Genomic DNA, 16637 nt, shown 5'->3' with positions numbered 1-16637 from the left:
TCCCAAAACATATCTATTTTAATCTTTTTTATTTTCAATCTCTTAAAAGAAGATTAATGTTCATTGAAATAATAAACATTTTTTTCTCAACATAATTTATCTAATATTCAAATTAAAAATCTTGAATCACTTGGATTTGATCAACCATACAAACCAATGTCATTTATATCAACCATTATTATTGATTTACAACACATTATTTTAATCTCCTATAAAAATCAAATAAATAATCAAACTTAAAAGTTACAAATATAAAATAAAAGTATGATAATTGATGTTATGAAATGCAAAGAAGTGAAATAGAAATTAGAAAGATACAAATAATAACGGATGAGTATATAAAATTCACAAGGCATGCAAATGCAATGCAAATAAACAAAAGTTGTTTAGATAGTATGGTGATACCGAGGTGGAACGAAAGGGATGGTAATCGACCCATGACACCAACAAAGGATGGGTCTTATTATTTCTTTCTGATTTTGTTGCATGCACAGAGAGAGCACAAGTAACTACTAATAACTAGCTTTGGCTGAGTGACAAGTTTCATATATGTACAATTAAATTTGACCTTTTTCTCTAACCATTTTGTCCATAAAGGAAATTTCATGCTTACTACTCTATATGTCATGTTTGGCTTATTCCTATATTTTAAGTAGTGATATTCAAATTTAGACTCTAGTATTTAAATTTTTGTTTGGCTTTTTAACCCCAACTAATTAACTCAAGGAGATTGATAGTTTGGCAAAAAAACAAAGATTAGAACTAATCAAAAGATGAAATTTGAAATAGAGACTTAATGAAAAAAGTTTCAATTCCTATGGAGCAGTTCAATAAAGAGCAAGATGAGATATAGTGACAAGGAGAACATTAAAGGAAATTTTTTAGATATGTAGACTTTGTTCATATGTATGAATTATATTTTCACTATAGATAAGCGACAACAGACTAAAAGATAGTTTAAACCAAGATGGTTTAAAACATTTTTTTTCTTTTCTAAATAGACTTGTTTGCCATTTTGATGATTATGCAGTGCTATAGTATACGAGATCATTTTATTTAGTGAAATGCTTTAATTGCATCCTGATTTTTTTTCCTACAAAAACCTAACAGAACTTGATTTTGATTATATTTTATTTTTGGTTAAATACTTGATTTCCAATTAGTTACTTAGTTCTGGACTTCCTTGAGAGAAGAGAGGGGCATTCTGGACTTCCTTGAGAGAAGAGAGGGGCACGCGAGGAATCGGCCCATGGATCATGGTCCAAGGCGAATCGTTGGTGGGGATACAAAAGATGGCCCAAAATAATCAACCCTACTTTAGTATTGCGTCATTTTACGGACCAAAAAGGGGATTGCTTTTTGCATATTTCTTTGTTTCTATTCACTATCTCAATTTTTGTTATTTTTTATTTGAATAATATTTTTATACAACATGAGTTTAGTTTTACAGTTCTGAAATTTATATTTTGAAACTATAAAAAAATCAACTTTCAAAATTTAAATTCTAAAGCTATGTAAAAATAATGATTTTTTTTTAATTTAATTTCTGAAAGTCAATTTTTTTCATGCAAAACTTTTTTTTATTCCCGAAGCTTAATTCGTGTTTTGTGGAACTACATATAGACGAATGTTATGGAGCACAAAATGTGCAACCAAACATGCAGCTAGTAAATGATGGAGTCTTCCAGTGGTGGATGCATTCTTGGAAATATAATAAATTATCTTGCATGTAGTTTACTAGGAATCGAAAAGCAAGCCATATCCCTTACATGAGGTTTGCAAAGAATGTAATCCACCAACATAAGATTATCAATAATTGAGAGTTTTGAAAATATGAAAAATTGAGTTGCAACTTGCAAGAATATAAAATAAGTTGAGTTTTAAAATTTAAATTCCGGAAATCCATTTTTTTTATAAATTCCAAAATTTAAATTTCCACAATAAAATCAAACTCGTCGATCATTTATAAGAGTGTAAAGTCCATTTTAAAAAGTGTCAATAATCAATATAGTGAATCCATCCTTTTACTAAGAGAAGATCATTGCATTGGCCTACCATGATTTTTTTATTAATTTGACCAATAGAATATTCTGGTCCTCAGTGGAAAAGAAAGTTAACCAACAAATAGAATATTAGATCATTCCCTTTGATTAATTTACAAACTACACACAAAAAGTTTGATAAGAAAATATGCGATGCCAGTATGGATAAAGCTAGAGAAAGAGAAGCCAATTATTGTCTCAATCTTGTATCAACATAACTGAATCTCAGCCTCACTTTTTTTTCTCGGATAAGTACATACATACATACATATGTGTTTTTTTCATTAATTATGATGCAGAACAGCCTAATAACAATAGACAAAATAACATGAAACACAGTGAAATTGTGGAAAACATGAAAGAAGAAAGAAAATGATGATTTTGATGAGAACTCATGCAATTTGACTGCGTTGCTCGGTCGATATGTATATATATTATTATGGCAGGTTCAATTCAATTCCTAAGCTTTTGCAGCCACTGGAGTCTCAGCCTTGGTGGCTATTAGCTGCTCATATAAATCTCTTATCTTCAAACCAACTATGGTTTGGAAGAGACCTGTTCCATTGTTGCTGCCGGGGAAATCAGCATGCTTCAACATCTGTTGAGTAACCTCTCCATAGAACTTTGTAGAGAGGTTGCTTAGGTGGCTCTCAACGTATATTAGTTCATCTAGTCTGTCAAATTGTCCATCCATTTCTACAACTGACACCTATTTCACCACACAAATCAAAACAAAACCAATGAAAATATAAGTTAATTTTACTTTGAATTCCAATATATGAAACATACATGCAAGAACATCTCAAATTGTGTGTGGAGGCAATAGACTAGTTATTAGTACCTCATTTCCGTAGTAAGTCTCTGGTCCATAGAAGAATTTGATGCCAGGGTAGGAGCATGTAAGCTTCCTTCCACATGGTATCCATGAAATGGTAGAGCCATCATCAAATAAGTAAACTGGGCTAAAGTACTTAACCCCTTCTTTCTGTATCAACCTCACTCTCAAAATCTTACCCTCGTTGTCATCTGGAATGAGTTGGGTTGGCAACACTTCTATCACTGCATCTGCGTATTGCTTTTGTGGATCTGTCAACAACAAGAGTAGCTAGAAGTATTAATTATACATAACAAGTTAATTAATGAATATGAAAATAAGTAGTTCAAGTTGAAAGAAAGTACTAATTTATTATATTTGAGATGGTTTTTTATCCATGAGTTGGAATCATAATTGATTACCAATATATGCTTCAAAATCAGGCTTCCTTGCTTCAATGCTAGCCTTGATGCTTTCAAGACTGTGTCCACGCTCTGCCATGTCTCTCTAAAATATTTTTTGTAAAATAATCGTCAGTTCATAGTAATTGATGGAAAGAATAGGAAAGTCATTGAATTGTCAATTATATATATTCTATGTATATTTACCTGAATTTTCCAAGCGAATTTGACCTCATTGCTAATGTCTAGGTAGATGCTAAAGTCCAAGAGATCTCTGACCCGAGAATCATACCTGCATGCAAGGAAGAGTCTCAAACTCACAATCAAGTAAGCTGATATAACAAGCAACACGTGGGTATTTTGGTTCAAGTTTTTTTTTTTTGTTGTTGTAAAGAAATAATTACTAATTTTTTTAGAAAATTTTATAAAATAAGTAATTGTTTTTCCAAATTTAAGTGTTATCAAATATGCACTTAAGTGTCACATGGATTGTTATTTTAATTGATATGCATTTATCAGTATAAAATATTTTTACATTTTTACACACATTTAATGATAAGATGATGTGATCCTGTAAAAAAAAGGATAAGATGATGTAAAGATAAAATGGATTCTTATTAGATGTATGTGTAAAAACCGTTATACTGACAATACGAATAAATCAAACTCTTTTTTTTTTTCTCCGGTAATGTTTAACTAGAATTCATATCATTTTAATCAATTTGATTTTTTTTACTAAATATTATGTTAAAATTTTAATTAAAAAGATAAGTAGAATATTCTGAATTGGGCTCTAGAAGGGTGTAAAAAACAAAACCTATTCAAACCGAATCAGATTATAATCAAATCTAAACTAAATTGATTTTTACCCAAACTAATTCAAAAAAAAAAGAAGTGTATTATTTTATAAAATCATTTCGATTAATCAAATTATTTTATAAAAATTATTTTGGTTTTTATTTTTTCACCTAAATATTTTTTTTAACTCAAGATCAGTTGAGAATTATTTTCACTCTTAGAATCAGTCTAAAATTGATTAAAAATCAATTTAATTTAAAATTAATTTTTTGAAATCAATTCAGAATTGAACCAAATTTTAAATTAATTTAACTATTTAGATATAAAATTCAACCGATTAAAACAGTTCAAAATCAATTTAATTCAATTTTAGACTATGTTTGTATTGGGTAGTAAGTAGTAATTAACCAATTAAACATAATCAGCGCACGCACCAAAATCAGAGAAAGAGATTACATTTTATATAATTTTTTATAGCACTTCCTTACACAACAAAAGGTTAAATAAGAAGAATAGACAGAGAAATGCGTAGCAAGATAATTAATGTTATGAAATAAATAAATAATAGAATGATAATAAGATATTATAAGACTTGGAAAGAAGTTACACGTATTTTATTTTCTTACAAAAGAAGTTACACGTATACTACTAGTCTACTACGAATCACGTGCAAGTCGATATAAAAGATGAAAAGATCAAAGAGAGGAACATTTTACAAAATTAAGATTAAGAAACCTTGCCATATTAGCGGATTGATCAGTACGTAATAGTCATTTATTAAGTTTAGACATAAAAGTTTAATTACTCGATAATTTTATTTCCCCTTTGATGTAAAATTCAAATACGATAGTTTTTATTTTACACTCCCTTATGAGTGTGAGATGGGTAAAAAGAGAGAAAGTGAAAATTTTAATATATATTCCATGTGATGAGGGGGGAGTAATTAAGGAAAACTATGTATAAGTCAAAATCCAACTAAATATTTTATTAAGTAATTAAGAACTTTGAAAGTATCGAAGTCAAGAAGATTTTATGCCCCCATGAATTGAATCATAAACATATGGCATGTCTGCGTTATTAGAGTAACAGTGAGTAGTATGAAAAAAAGAGTGACAGTGAATCCATGTTGGCCCCACCATACGTGGGAAGGTGGGAAAATCACTAGCAAATTCCTCAGCCATACAATCAAACAAAGATAGATAAGGAATCATCTACTTTTCAAGAAGAAAAAAAAGGATAAGGTATCAGCTTAACCACCCGTGTCACATTTAATTCCTCACTTCACAACCCCTTAGAATCATAAAGAAAAGTTAGAGAATTTCAAACAACCGTAACACCCCCACCTCCCACTTCTGAAGATTCACTAGGCAATACAATTAACAAATCAATTAGACTAATTGTTAATGACAAATGTTTCCTGAAAAAAAAAAGCAAGTACCATTATTAGTTTAGTGAAGCACAATACTTACATTGGGTGCAAGCCTTCAATGACTAAGATTTTGGGGGGTTTAATGAGCTCAGGGGGATCCAGGAGACCAGTGACATGGTTGTAGATTGGTTTTTCAACAGCAATTCCATCCTTAAGAGCTTTAACTTGTTCATACATGAGATCAAAATCATTGGCTCTAGGGTCAAGGGCAGTGACACCCTTCTCCTTTCTGCCAGTTCTATCCAAAGAGTGGTAATCATCCAAGCATATGACAGTGGTGGTGTCACTGATGAGTGTGTTTGAGTCAGGGTTGCCACCCTTCGGTGGCTCTGCTGCTCCTCCAAACACACTTGTCAGCCTCCTCATGAAGGTGCTCTTCCCACACCCTGAGTCTGCAGCAAGACCAATCACCACTGTCTGGGAGTCACCTGCTGCACATGTTATCACATAGCTTCTTCTGCTGCTGCTGCTGCCCCTGTTGCTGTTCCTCCAGAAAACTACCTGCTTTTGGTGGAAGAAACTCAGCTGTGTCTTTGATGGGGTTGAGATGGAGCAATTTGTGCTCAGAGATTGTGTTGAGTAGACAGTGCAGGCTGCCATTTTTTCTTAATTTCTTTCTCTCTCTCTATCTCTCTAAAGAGAATTTTCAGAGAAGAGATGTTAAGGTGGCTTTTGTTTGAGGGTTATTTAGGAAGGGACATTCCAAGAAGAAGTTTGGAACACATATGAAATATGAGGTGGAATTAAAACCAAAACAAAAGGCAGTTATAAGCAGGAAAAGAAAAGAGAAAAAGAAAATATTGGTGTCTTCTTGTTTGTGTTTCTGTGACTACCCCTTGTTTTGGACAAGTTTGGAGGTAATTTTAATGATAGAATAGCGGTGTTATATCAAAGATGAATCAGCAACAAAAGGGTATAGTTGTCTTTTAACTTTTCTCTTAAGAAAATTATATAGAAGGACAAAAGCAGCACCAGATATTTTTAGCATTATTAAAAAAATGGGGGAATTTGATGATGAGGTTATGGCATACGTGATATAAACTTGCTTGAGCTGAGTGGTTAGTGTGGCTTGGATATTTGACATGCCACGTGGCATGAATCTGGTGGCTCTTTGAAGATGAGGGATTAGGGGTGTGAAGTGAAGTAGATTTCAAAGGGAGTGTATGCCATCCAATTCTATCTTGGTCTCTTGGACTATACTAGTCCTTGTTATGTGTGTAAATGTCCCTTTTTTCGCTTTCTTATTTTAGATCAATACGTATGTATGTGTGAGTTATGTGAAGTCTTGCTATTGGAACTTGTAAGAGACCATGTTTGATCAAGGACCACATATGTTTCTTCCTTTCGACACTCTCACTACAAGATGTGGAGGGTTAGGTCGTGAGGTATATATAAAAGCATATGCCCCATAATAATAACCACCAACGTGAAATTTAGTTTGATTGCCAGTAAGAACCACATGGTCAAATACTGCTTACAGTGAATGTAATGTAATAATATCACTAATATGTGTGCTTCTCAGCCTTCTTCTGCTAAGGGGGTCTCATGGCCACGGTCTCCATCTCCAATACACAATTGCACATCGAAGGTAGCTTAAAAAAAAAAGGTTATTGCCAATCACTTAATTCATTAAAACTAAACTGCCAATATATTAACAAATTTTATTTTTTTTAATATTTTCTTTTATAAATAAACACTTATTCAAGAAGAAAGAATTTATTTTCAATTTGATCTTTCCTAGCTAATAAGATATGACGTGATTAGTTTCATTCAATAAACATATATGTCATCTTAAAATAATTATAAAATCATACCTTTTTCATTTTCATTTTATATATCTTGATTCTTTTATTTTAATTTTTTGCGTGATGAATCCCATTTATATACTCTCTTTTAATATATTAGTTCTTTCTCTGTACTGTCTTTGTATATCTTTCACCTTTTACATTATTTTCATATCATAACCCAAACATAATTAGGTACTAAAGCGCCTGCCTATAACCTGACCCCGGTCAAATAGCCATATATATAGAATAAGTTTAAATGTGTTCAATAAGTTTATGAAACTGTTACTGTTAGGTAATTTAATTATTCTGGAACTATTTATAAGAATGTGATGTTCCATCATAGTTGGAATATATTATGTATACTCGTTAAATGGATTCTTCTTCAGCAAAAGGTTTACAAACTTGTTTCAGTTCAATTATACCAATTAGTTTATATTCTGGTCATTTTCCACCAAACCAATATGCCTTTGACTTTCAAAGCTTAAAAAAAACGATTTTCGTCACTTGCACACGCACGCCGACGACACTTGCATGCCATGGTCCTTTTACGACATTCCAATCGAAGTCAATTATCTTTACTCAAAATCAACATAATTATATATTTAGAAAGACTTAGGCGACTTGTTTGGCCGTTGTGCTCGCACCAAATTAAAATTTAAGAGGTAGTGCTCAAGTTTAACTTTTGGGTTGTTTAAAATGCAAGGTTTAGAATGAATCGGAGTTCTAAAAGTGCCTCTCAAATTTAAAAACATTTTGAATTGTAACTACGTAAACTAAACCATTGGCGTTCACCACCAAAGGACAATGGTTTGGGCATATTGCCTCATCTCCCACACGCGAATGTGGAAATTATTATAAAAATGACACCTCAATATATATACTACGCAAAAAAGTTTAGTATGAACAACATCCAAGTAGTATAGTCCACAAATAATATATTTACACGTTCCCGAGGAGAATATTATTATATGTTTAAATAGAACATGAAGAAGGTTGTTGTTTTGATCTAGAACCAGTGGGTTTAGTACTTGTTAAATCGACAGCATGCTTGGCTTTCGCAACATTTGGATTGGGGGTTATCCCATTTCATGCACTAAGGCCTTTACGTAGGTACGGGAACTCAAACTGCTGTTTCAAGGTGCCAACAACAGCGTGGTTTGGAAGAAAAGGAAATTATTTAACGTAAATTTGAGTCAACAAAATGATGTCTTTTTATTTTAACTTAATTATGACTCAAATAAAATAATTAATTTAATTTTTGAATCATTACGTATAAAAATATTAAATATTAAGAAATGATAAAAAAAATTACTCTATTAATTTTTTTATAATAAGTTAAAAATAATGAAAAATTCACAATACATAATATTATTCAATTAAAAAACAATGAACATTACATAATAACAGATAATTAAACCCAAAGACATTGAAAACATAAAAAAAATACACAATGATGGAAAATATGTAATGTTACACAAAATTAATTTTCATTATTTTATTTTTCAAAATGTTCTTAAATATGCTCGACCAAATCTATCTAAAGTTGATGATGTTTTCCTCTATCATGAACATTTACTCTTCTTTGAGAGTATGTTGATATGAAATCGGGATGAACACTCAAAGATATTTCATTTGTCAACATGTCATTATCTTTATTATCATAATCAATATGATTTTGATACGTGTGTCGTTCTTTTTCAATAATCATATTATGCAATATGATACATGCATAAATTATATTCTTCAATGTATAAGCATCTCAGAAACGTGATGGACCACATATGATAGCGAAACAAGATTTGAGACCTCCAAATGCACGTTTTACATCTTTTCTTACTGATTCTTGTCATTGTGCAAATAATTTTCTCTTTTCTCCTTGTGACATTAAAATGGTCTTCACAAATATAATAAAGTCTGAATAAATGTCATTCACTAGATAGTATCTCATAATATCATATTGGGTTTCATTCACTATGTATTACACCGTGAGTGCATATCCTAAAAAATTTCATTAAACACATTAGATACATTTAACACAATAATATCATTATTTGAACCTGCAATGACAAAAAATACATGTCAAATCCATAAGTCTTGTCATGATCGTTGCTCCCTGACACAACCATGGCCGCCCCTCAAGCCACCAGTGTCGCTCCCTTGCAAACATGATAGCCCCTCGAGCCACCATTGTTGCCCGCTCACACAACCATTGTTGTTTCCTGACACAACCATTGTCACTCCCTTGCACAACCATCACTACTCCTTGAGCCACCAGAGTCACTTATACACGCAACCATTATTCGTGATGACAACATGAAATTTTTTCACATTTGTTCAATATTCCTTTTCTCCTTTGTATTTCTCAAGATCTTTTGAATCTAATTTGTATTTTGAGACAGGGTAGCTTTACATTTTCAATATTTCATCTAGTGATTTCAGCTTGTTTGCTTAAAAAATAGAATTAAAGGTGGAAAATGATGAGCAAATAATCTTCTCAAGTTGATTATCTGAATACATGAAACTTGCAAATAATTTACTAATAGGAAACCTTAAAAATCAAAGTATGTGTTTATCATGAGGTAAGAATGTCAAAAAGAGTCAACTTTTGTAAACAGCGTGATGCTATCCTACAAGCCACAAAAGTCGGATCCCATTTGCCGGTATGGCCGGTGAAATCCAGCTCGCTTGCTTATTCAATTTTTGTTTTACAATGGTTTGTTACAGCGAAAAATCATTAGTAAACAAAGGAAAAGAACAGAAATATAAATATAAAAAAATACACATGAAATGGATTTAATGATTAAATATTGAGAAGAAACATAAACAAAATTTTTAAGTGAATCTAATCGCAGGAATATTTCATCGTGAATAGAATGTGAAAAACTTAAGCTACAGTAGTATCTTTTAGTAATGACAAGCATTTCTTAAATAAACACGGATGAAAATATAGAGGAGGCAAGTGGAAGCTCGTCAACCCATCCCCTACAACGTAAATAATTAATAATAATTTATTGTCCAACAACCCATACTTTCATATCAGAAAATTGCTTACGAAAGATTCCATGAATAAATTTAAAATTCTGTTTATTTTAGATTTTTATAAAATAATTAAGTTAATTTGTTCTTGATATAATAATGCGAGTTGAAAAAAAATTTAAGTTTACTTGGGTGATTAAATAGGATCACCTATACATATATACTGATAACACTTGACACGGTTTATAGATAGCAAAATCCGATGCTGAGTCATGTGAATGGAATTAGACACTGCGCTCATTTCAGTAATCACACCGCTTCAAAAAGAAATAATCCCGGGTCATTCACAACGTATGCTAGTGAATTTTTGTATTTTTTTTTTCTTGTCTAGAGGACTAGCTTTTTTGAGGCGCATCACAACTGCAATACCATACAATAATACTTCAATGGAAATCCACTACATGTCTGCTTATCGAAAGCATATTTTCTTTTCACTGGAGCGAAACACTCTAGAAGAGATACTGAACTTCACAGAATTCATTACACAGTATGGTACAAACAAACTAAACCCTGATACAAACTAAACCCTGGTAACTACAAAGAACAAGACCAATATCACACCAAGATATTGTATGAGAAAATGAGGATAGACAAAAAGAATATGCTAAGCCACATTGTGAAGTGATTGACATTATAAAAGCCGTCGGATCAAAATCCAGAAGAGAACAGTCTCACTTATGCCCCCGGAAGTACATGTATATTTTCTGCACACACAAAAGAAAAGGAAACAATCATGAAGCAATAATGTTAAACACGCATTATAAAATAATTTACGGGCAAGTCGATGGTGATGAAGCAAAAGCATGCACAAAAAGCTACTGTTTGACAATATAAAAATTCAAATCGATGAAAATGTCCCTCACCTGAAGCACCCATAAGCTTAGAAGAGCCTCCAAGCAAAACATGCCAAATCCAATCAAATAGAATATCTGCATGAATATAAAACATGGATTGGATCCAAACAAGTAAGCAAAGGGAAAAGGTTATGAAACTTGATTTACCCTACACTATAAACTAAAAATTCAAATTAACAAAGGGTTAGGAAATTTTCATTTTTCCAGCTACTTCAACAAGTTGCTAAATGTGATCAAATATTTTTCCACCTATCGTCGGATGGCTCAGGGCATCCAGATTGTTGTGATTTTGCTGAAAACATAATACAACAGCAAGCCCACAGCACTCATGCCTTTATAGAAGCAGAGCAGCACACAATCTATTTCCATAAAAGTCCAATTCCCACAAATTTTACATCCCTTCGTCCAATGAAAGGTCCTCACAATTAGTCCCTTGATTATCATTTTCTTTGGTTTCTCAGACAAAGTCAACCAAAATCAACATTAGCTTCAACTGTCTCCAACTCCCCATGACACTTATTGCAATTGATTTGAACATAAGATCATAATTTTATAGGAGGAAGGGGTAATCAGCTTGAGAAGATTAATAGCCTTCATGTCTATTTACTTTAAAATTATTATTATTATAAATATATAAATCCATAACATCAGAATTTGGTAACCAGATACTCCTAAAGTAAAAGAACCTCATTTGTGAAATGACAATATTCAAGAGCAATGCATGAATAGAAAAGCTTCTAACTATTCTGTGCAATATATTTGGCAAACAAAAAACTTACCATATCAGTTGAAACCTTAGAAAATAAATTGCTCGTGGCTCATTAATATTAAATGATGATTATTTTAAAACAGAGACAATAATTTCACCTAACAAGAAAATAATTGGTATGCGTACATAGAATACAACTTACCCCAACCAATACATGGTCTGAGAAGACATCAATTGCAGCAAGGATGCCCCTGCAATTTCAAATGAATTAATTGAAATTTAACTAAAAAGAAATGTATACTTATACTTATTTAATACATTTACTAATACATACGACTAAGCAAAAGGCTGACATAAAATAACAGCACAAAATGTCATCCAACTACGGAACTACCTTTTGATAAATTTAATAAATTTATGAAGAATGTAAAAATAAAAAAATTAAACCCCCAGCAATTTTTCCTCCCCAGCAATTTTTCCTCCCCACCTCAATTTGGATGATATGACAAAATATCAATAAACATATAACCACACTATAATGTTTCATATGTTGCATATGCCTACATAATAAATAAATAAATAAAAGTGATCATCCAAAGCTCAAAAACACTTACAAGGATCCTATCATTCTCTTACATTCTTGTGCCTTATAAAGAACTTTTTTCTAAACAAACTGGTAAAGGAACTTTTGGTTTCAAAACATCCAATTATAGTAAAGTTCCCCCCATTATACTAAGAAAAAGCCTATCACTAGTACAAACCAGCACAGTCTTGGAACACAAGTTTTTAAAATTTTCCTCCTTGAGGTCACTTGGCTTTTAAACCATATATAATAATAAAAAATTACACACCCAATACCAACCCGATAAAAAGACCAAAAACTTCATGGAATTCAAGTAAACTATGTAATACAATTTGTAGAACTTACGTTAATGATTTTCCATGAAAAACAATTGGAGGCGCAATTGCAGCAAAGATGCAAAATCCAATATGAAGCTGCATCAAGCCACAGTAATTAATAAGACACTAGTTCAGTAGTATTAAGCCAGTATAATGTAGTAGATTAACATACCAAGTAGAACATGAAAAACCAACCAAACTTCAGTGCACTATCCGTCCTGCATATAAGAAACAATCATGAGCAAAAACCATTGTGCACAATCAGCTGTGCACTTTAGTTCAGATTATTTAGAGAAATAATCACTTCTCTTATCAATTTCCGGAGATTTAAAAAATAAGCAATTATATCCTGGGAAATAAATCTTTCACAAACATACACTAATTTATGTCTCTCCTGCCCGTAACTAAAAGAGACTCCATACTAGACCTAAAACAATGGTGTTTGGATAGGTTCAGGGACTTAGGAGGAAAAACATAGCTGACCTCATAGCACGATAGAGGGGTCTGTACCAAAGAACATATGAAAGGGGAACACCAAGTAGACCATATATAACCGCAAGGAAAAAAATTTTAACACCTGTACATTGTAAGCTTTACAGTAAGGTCCAAATCAATCAATAAACTAAACAGTTGGAAGTATTTCCAAGTTTAGAAGAATGAGCTCACCGCCGCCTCTGATCCAACAGACAGTCACAGCAACTACATTAAAAACTAGGCAGAGAACAATTCCTGCAAAGATATCACACCATAGATGGAAGGAAAATAATTAGATACATACAAGTTTATGATGGAGCGGACGACATGAAAAAAAAGGAAGCTCTACAGGGAGTGTTTGTGTGTGTGTGTGTGTGTGAAGTTAAAGGGGGATGTGATTAGATACCCTATGAAACAAATTTCCACAAGGCAACACCTTTAATATACTTAATAAAGAAGTTATGTAGAAACTAGATAACTACACCAAAAGAGTTTTTTTTTAATCTTTACAACACCAAAAGTTTTTTTTTTAATCTTTACAACACCAAAAGAGTTTTTTTTAATCTTTACAAAACGCACTCTTAAGTTGGTATTATGTGCTAGACTACTAGGTTACTGCCTACTACCTTAAGTTGTTTTTGCTTTATCACTTATGACTTACTATGACTTGGTTGACTTGCTTTCTTCTTATGGTTATAAACTTAAAAGTTTTATTAAGTATTTAAAGTGTGATTTAAGGGTTTTTTATTATTTACACAATTTTATATGCATATATATGAGTTCTATAGGTTTTGTAGGATCTTAAGAGTTAAGACCCATGTTATGATCCTACAATTTACAATCCTGTGACCCTTCCAGATCCCAAGTATAATCTTAAGTTCAACTACCTTGGTAATTTTATTTCATTCTATCCTATCCCATTCTATGCCATCCAAACATTGCCCAAAATTTTGATTATGATAATCGCTTATATTATACCCTTTGTTTTGGCAGAGAACTGCAAGCAGTTACTAAATACTAACTAAACCAAGACACATGATAATAAATTAAATTTGAAACAACAATCAAGTAATCAACCAACCAAATAATGAATAAATGAATGACGAATAAATAAATAGTATTTAAGCAATCATACCTAACCAACTTGCAAAGGCCAAATATTGCAGCCTCTGAGCATGAACCGGTATCTCATTGGCAATATCATGATGAATGATTGGGAAAATTGGAGGCCAATTCTTATCATCAACAGGAACACCAGCTGATAAGCACATTTATTTTTTAAACAAGAAAAATATGTTATTGACCCAGCAAAAATATAGAGATTCAATGAAAAACACTTAATTGAAGCAGCATGGAATGGTCTCATCATTCACCTCTAGAAACAGCCTCTTCTCTTCTTTTTATTTCCTACAGATGATTTTTAAAGAGTCACGAAATCAACAAAAAGCCAAGGATACAATTAACGGTGGCAGGAGCAAGAACTTATACATTCAGGCAGTTAAGAAAATATAGGTATATCACTGTTGATGATGACAATAAAATCAACAAAAAGAATGCTTAAATTGTAAAATAAACCTTCTCTTTCCGTTTTAAATCCGCTTCCCAAGCAGCTAGCTCTTGACCTCTTTTCTTGGAGTCCTATATAAATATCATGGAGAATAAAATCAGCCACTCCAAAAAGCATCTTACAGTCATAAGGGGAAGTCCCTGAATTAGCGATGACATTACATTTGTAGTATCCAAAGGAATATCAACTGTAGCATCATGCCTTTGACCAAAGCCCAGTGGCTGAGATGCTAATGGTGGAATACGTGATTTGGATGCAGGAGCAGCACCACCATTCTGGAAGAACAAATAGAATGGAAAAAAAACCCACACCATGACTTAAATTAACCAATAAAGCATCAAATACCAAGGCTCTCAAAACTAGCAATTTGCACTAGAGATGACAATTATAATGACCACCTTATTTCAATAAGTGTGTTGTATAACTAGACATTAAAGTTAGTTTGTCAGAATTAACAAGGTTTGAATTAGTTAAATATCTCTTGTTATTACACATGCAGCTAAATTAACTCTGAACTGAAGCTCAAATCAATCCATCGGTTACATTCTGTTGTAAACGGTAAAATTACATTCGGCCAATGTAGCAATTGAAAGCAAACTCACAAAGAGCACTCTGCAAACTCAATGAAATGCAGAATTACCAAACCTGTCAAACAACCACACTTTTGAGCAACATTTTTTTACATTTACAAACACAAGGTGGAGATTTTATTAAACTATTATTTAGTTTAGTTAATTTAATGCCCATAACATAATTTGCTTAGATAAAACATTGGTCCAAGGGATTTCACAATTCACAGAGGACACATTTAACACATCAGCAGAAGTATTGGCAAGTTCTACTTAACTACATCAACACTTCACACTTCTTCTAGACTATACGTGTCCTAAGTCCAGACAAGCACACCACGTAAACTTATGCTGCTCAGCTGTACATACACACAACTGAGCGCACAAAACAAAAACTATACTGCATCAATCGTTACAAACCACACTCCTTGACCAATTCCAATTATCTAACCTTTTTTCCAATTATGGTGTCCCAACCCCTAAGTATCGAATAACCCTTTCATGCAACGCACATTTTCCAATACACGAATCCACTCAATTGCGTAGCTCAGAAAACACCGAAACCGCAAACCTACATATTCTCTAGATCCAAGTCCTCCACAAACATCCACACTAAGTTCAGCACCTATTTCTCGTGTCGGTGCTGATTTAGCACAAACACTATGATTCAGCAAACACTCTTTCTCAATTAACCGCGTTTGCCGCCAAACAAGAAAACGAAACGAAAACATAACGACGCAAATAAACCACAGATCTAGATCAAACGACGAGTTACCTAATTAGTTCCATATTTATACTAACACGGTGGAACGAAAATTTAGGGCGAAAACTAGGTTGGATCTGAGTGAGAAATCTTAGAAACAACTAAATATAGCTACGGAAAGAGAGTCAGGGAGATTATATTACCGAAAAAGGATTGACTTCTTCTTCCTCGAAAGGATTGGGATCGTTGTGGCGATTCATGGCGAGAACTTAGTTAGATCAGATCCGTGAAAAAGTGCGAAGAAGTTTGAGATGATGCGTGCGTGAGAGAGTGAGACAGTGCTAGTGCGTGCGGTGAGAGACCGCACTTCTCTCCCTTTTTTCTGGCTACCTGGCTTGTTCGTAACGCGGGATATAGTTTTGGAATTGATAGAAAAAAGGTAACTGAAATTGAATTTTTACTCTTCACCCTCTCCTTGCTTCTGATTTACGGTTCGTACCCTTGCGTCGGTATGCTGCTGCTTTCAGTGCGGTGCGAAGTGGGAACCGTAACAG

At 32.7% G+C, this 16637-nt stretch overlaps 2 protein-coding genes across 2 annotated transcripts; both read right to left on the bottom strand.

Annotated features, from left to right (window-relative positions):
* Window positions 1–2235: 2235 nt before the first annotated feature.
* Window positions 2236–6489, bottom strand: LOC100807126 (phosphoribulokinase, chloroplastic). Its single transcript, XM_003534257.4, has 5 exons — window positions 5525–6489; window positions 3465–3549; window positions 3279–3363; window positions 2884–3128; window positions 2236–2751 (listed from the first exon to the last, which is right to left on the bottom strand). Exons 1-5 carry the CDS (start codon window positions 6082–6084, stop codon window positions 2503–2505), a joined length of 1224 nt encoding a protein of 407 aa, XP_003534305.1. The 5' UTR covers window positions 6085–6489; the 3' UTR covers window positions 2236–2502.
* A 3903-nt stretch (window positions 6490–10392) lies between these two features.
* Window positions 10393–16513, bottom strand: LOC100806586 (secretory carrier-associated membrane protein 4-like). The gene is made up of 12 exons (NM_001254323.3): window positions 16287–16513; window positions 14973–15086; window positions 14820–14882; window positions 14618–14651; window positions 14380–14502; window positions 13437–13499; window positions 13254–13347; window positions 12943–12988; window positions 12799–12866; window positions 12073–12121; window positions 11171–11236; window positions 10393–11011 (listed from the first exon to the last, which is right to left on the bottom strand). The coding sequence occupies exons 1-12, from the start codon at window positions 16341–16343 to the stop codon at window positions 10979–10981; spliced, it is 810 nt and encodes a 269-aa protein (NP_001241252.1). The 5' UTR covers window positions 16344–16513; the 3' UTR covers window positions 10393–10978.
* Window positions 16514–16637: the final 124 nt, after the last annotated feature.

This window comes from Glycine max, chromosome 9 (assembly GCF_000004515.6).
Source record: "Glycine max cultivar Williams 82 chromosome 9, Glycine_max_v4.0, whole genome shotgun sequence".
NCBI classification, from domain to species: domain Eukaryota; kingdom Viridiplantae; phylum Streptophyta; class Magnoliopsida; order Fabales; family Fabaceae; genus Glycine; species Glycine max.
This window is presented reverse-complemented; position numbering and strand designations above follow the sequence as displayed.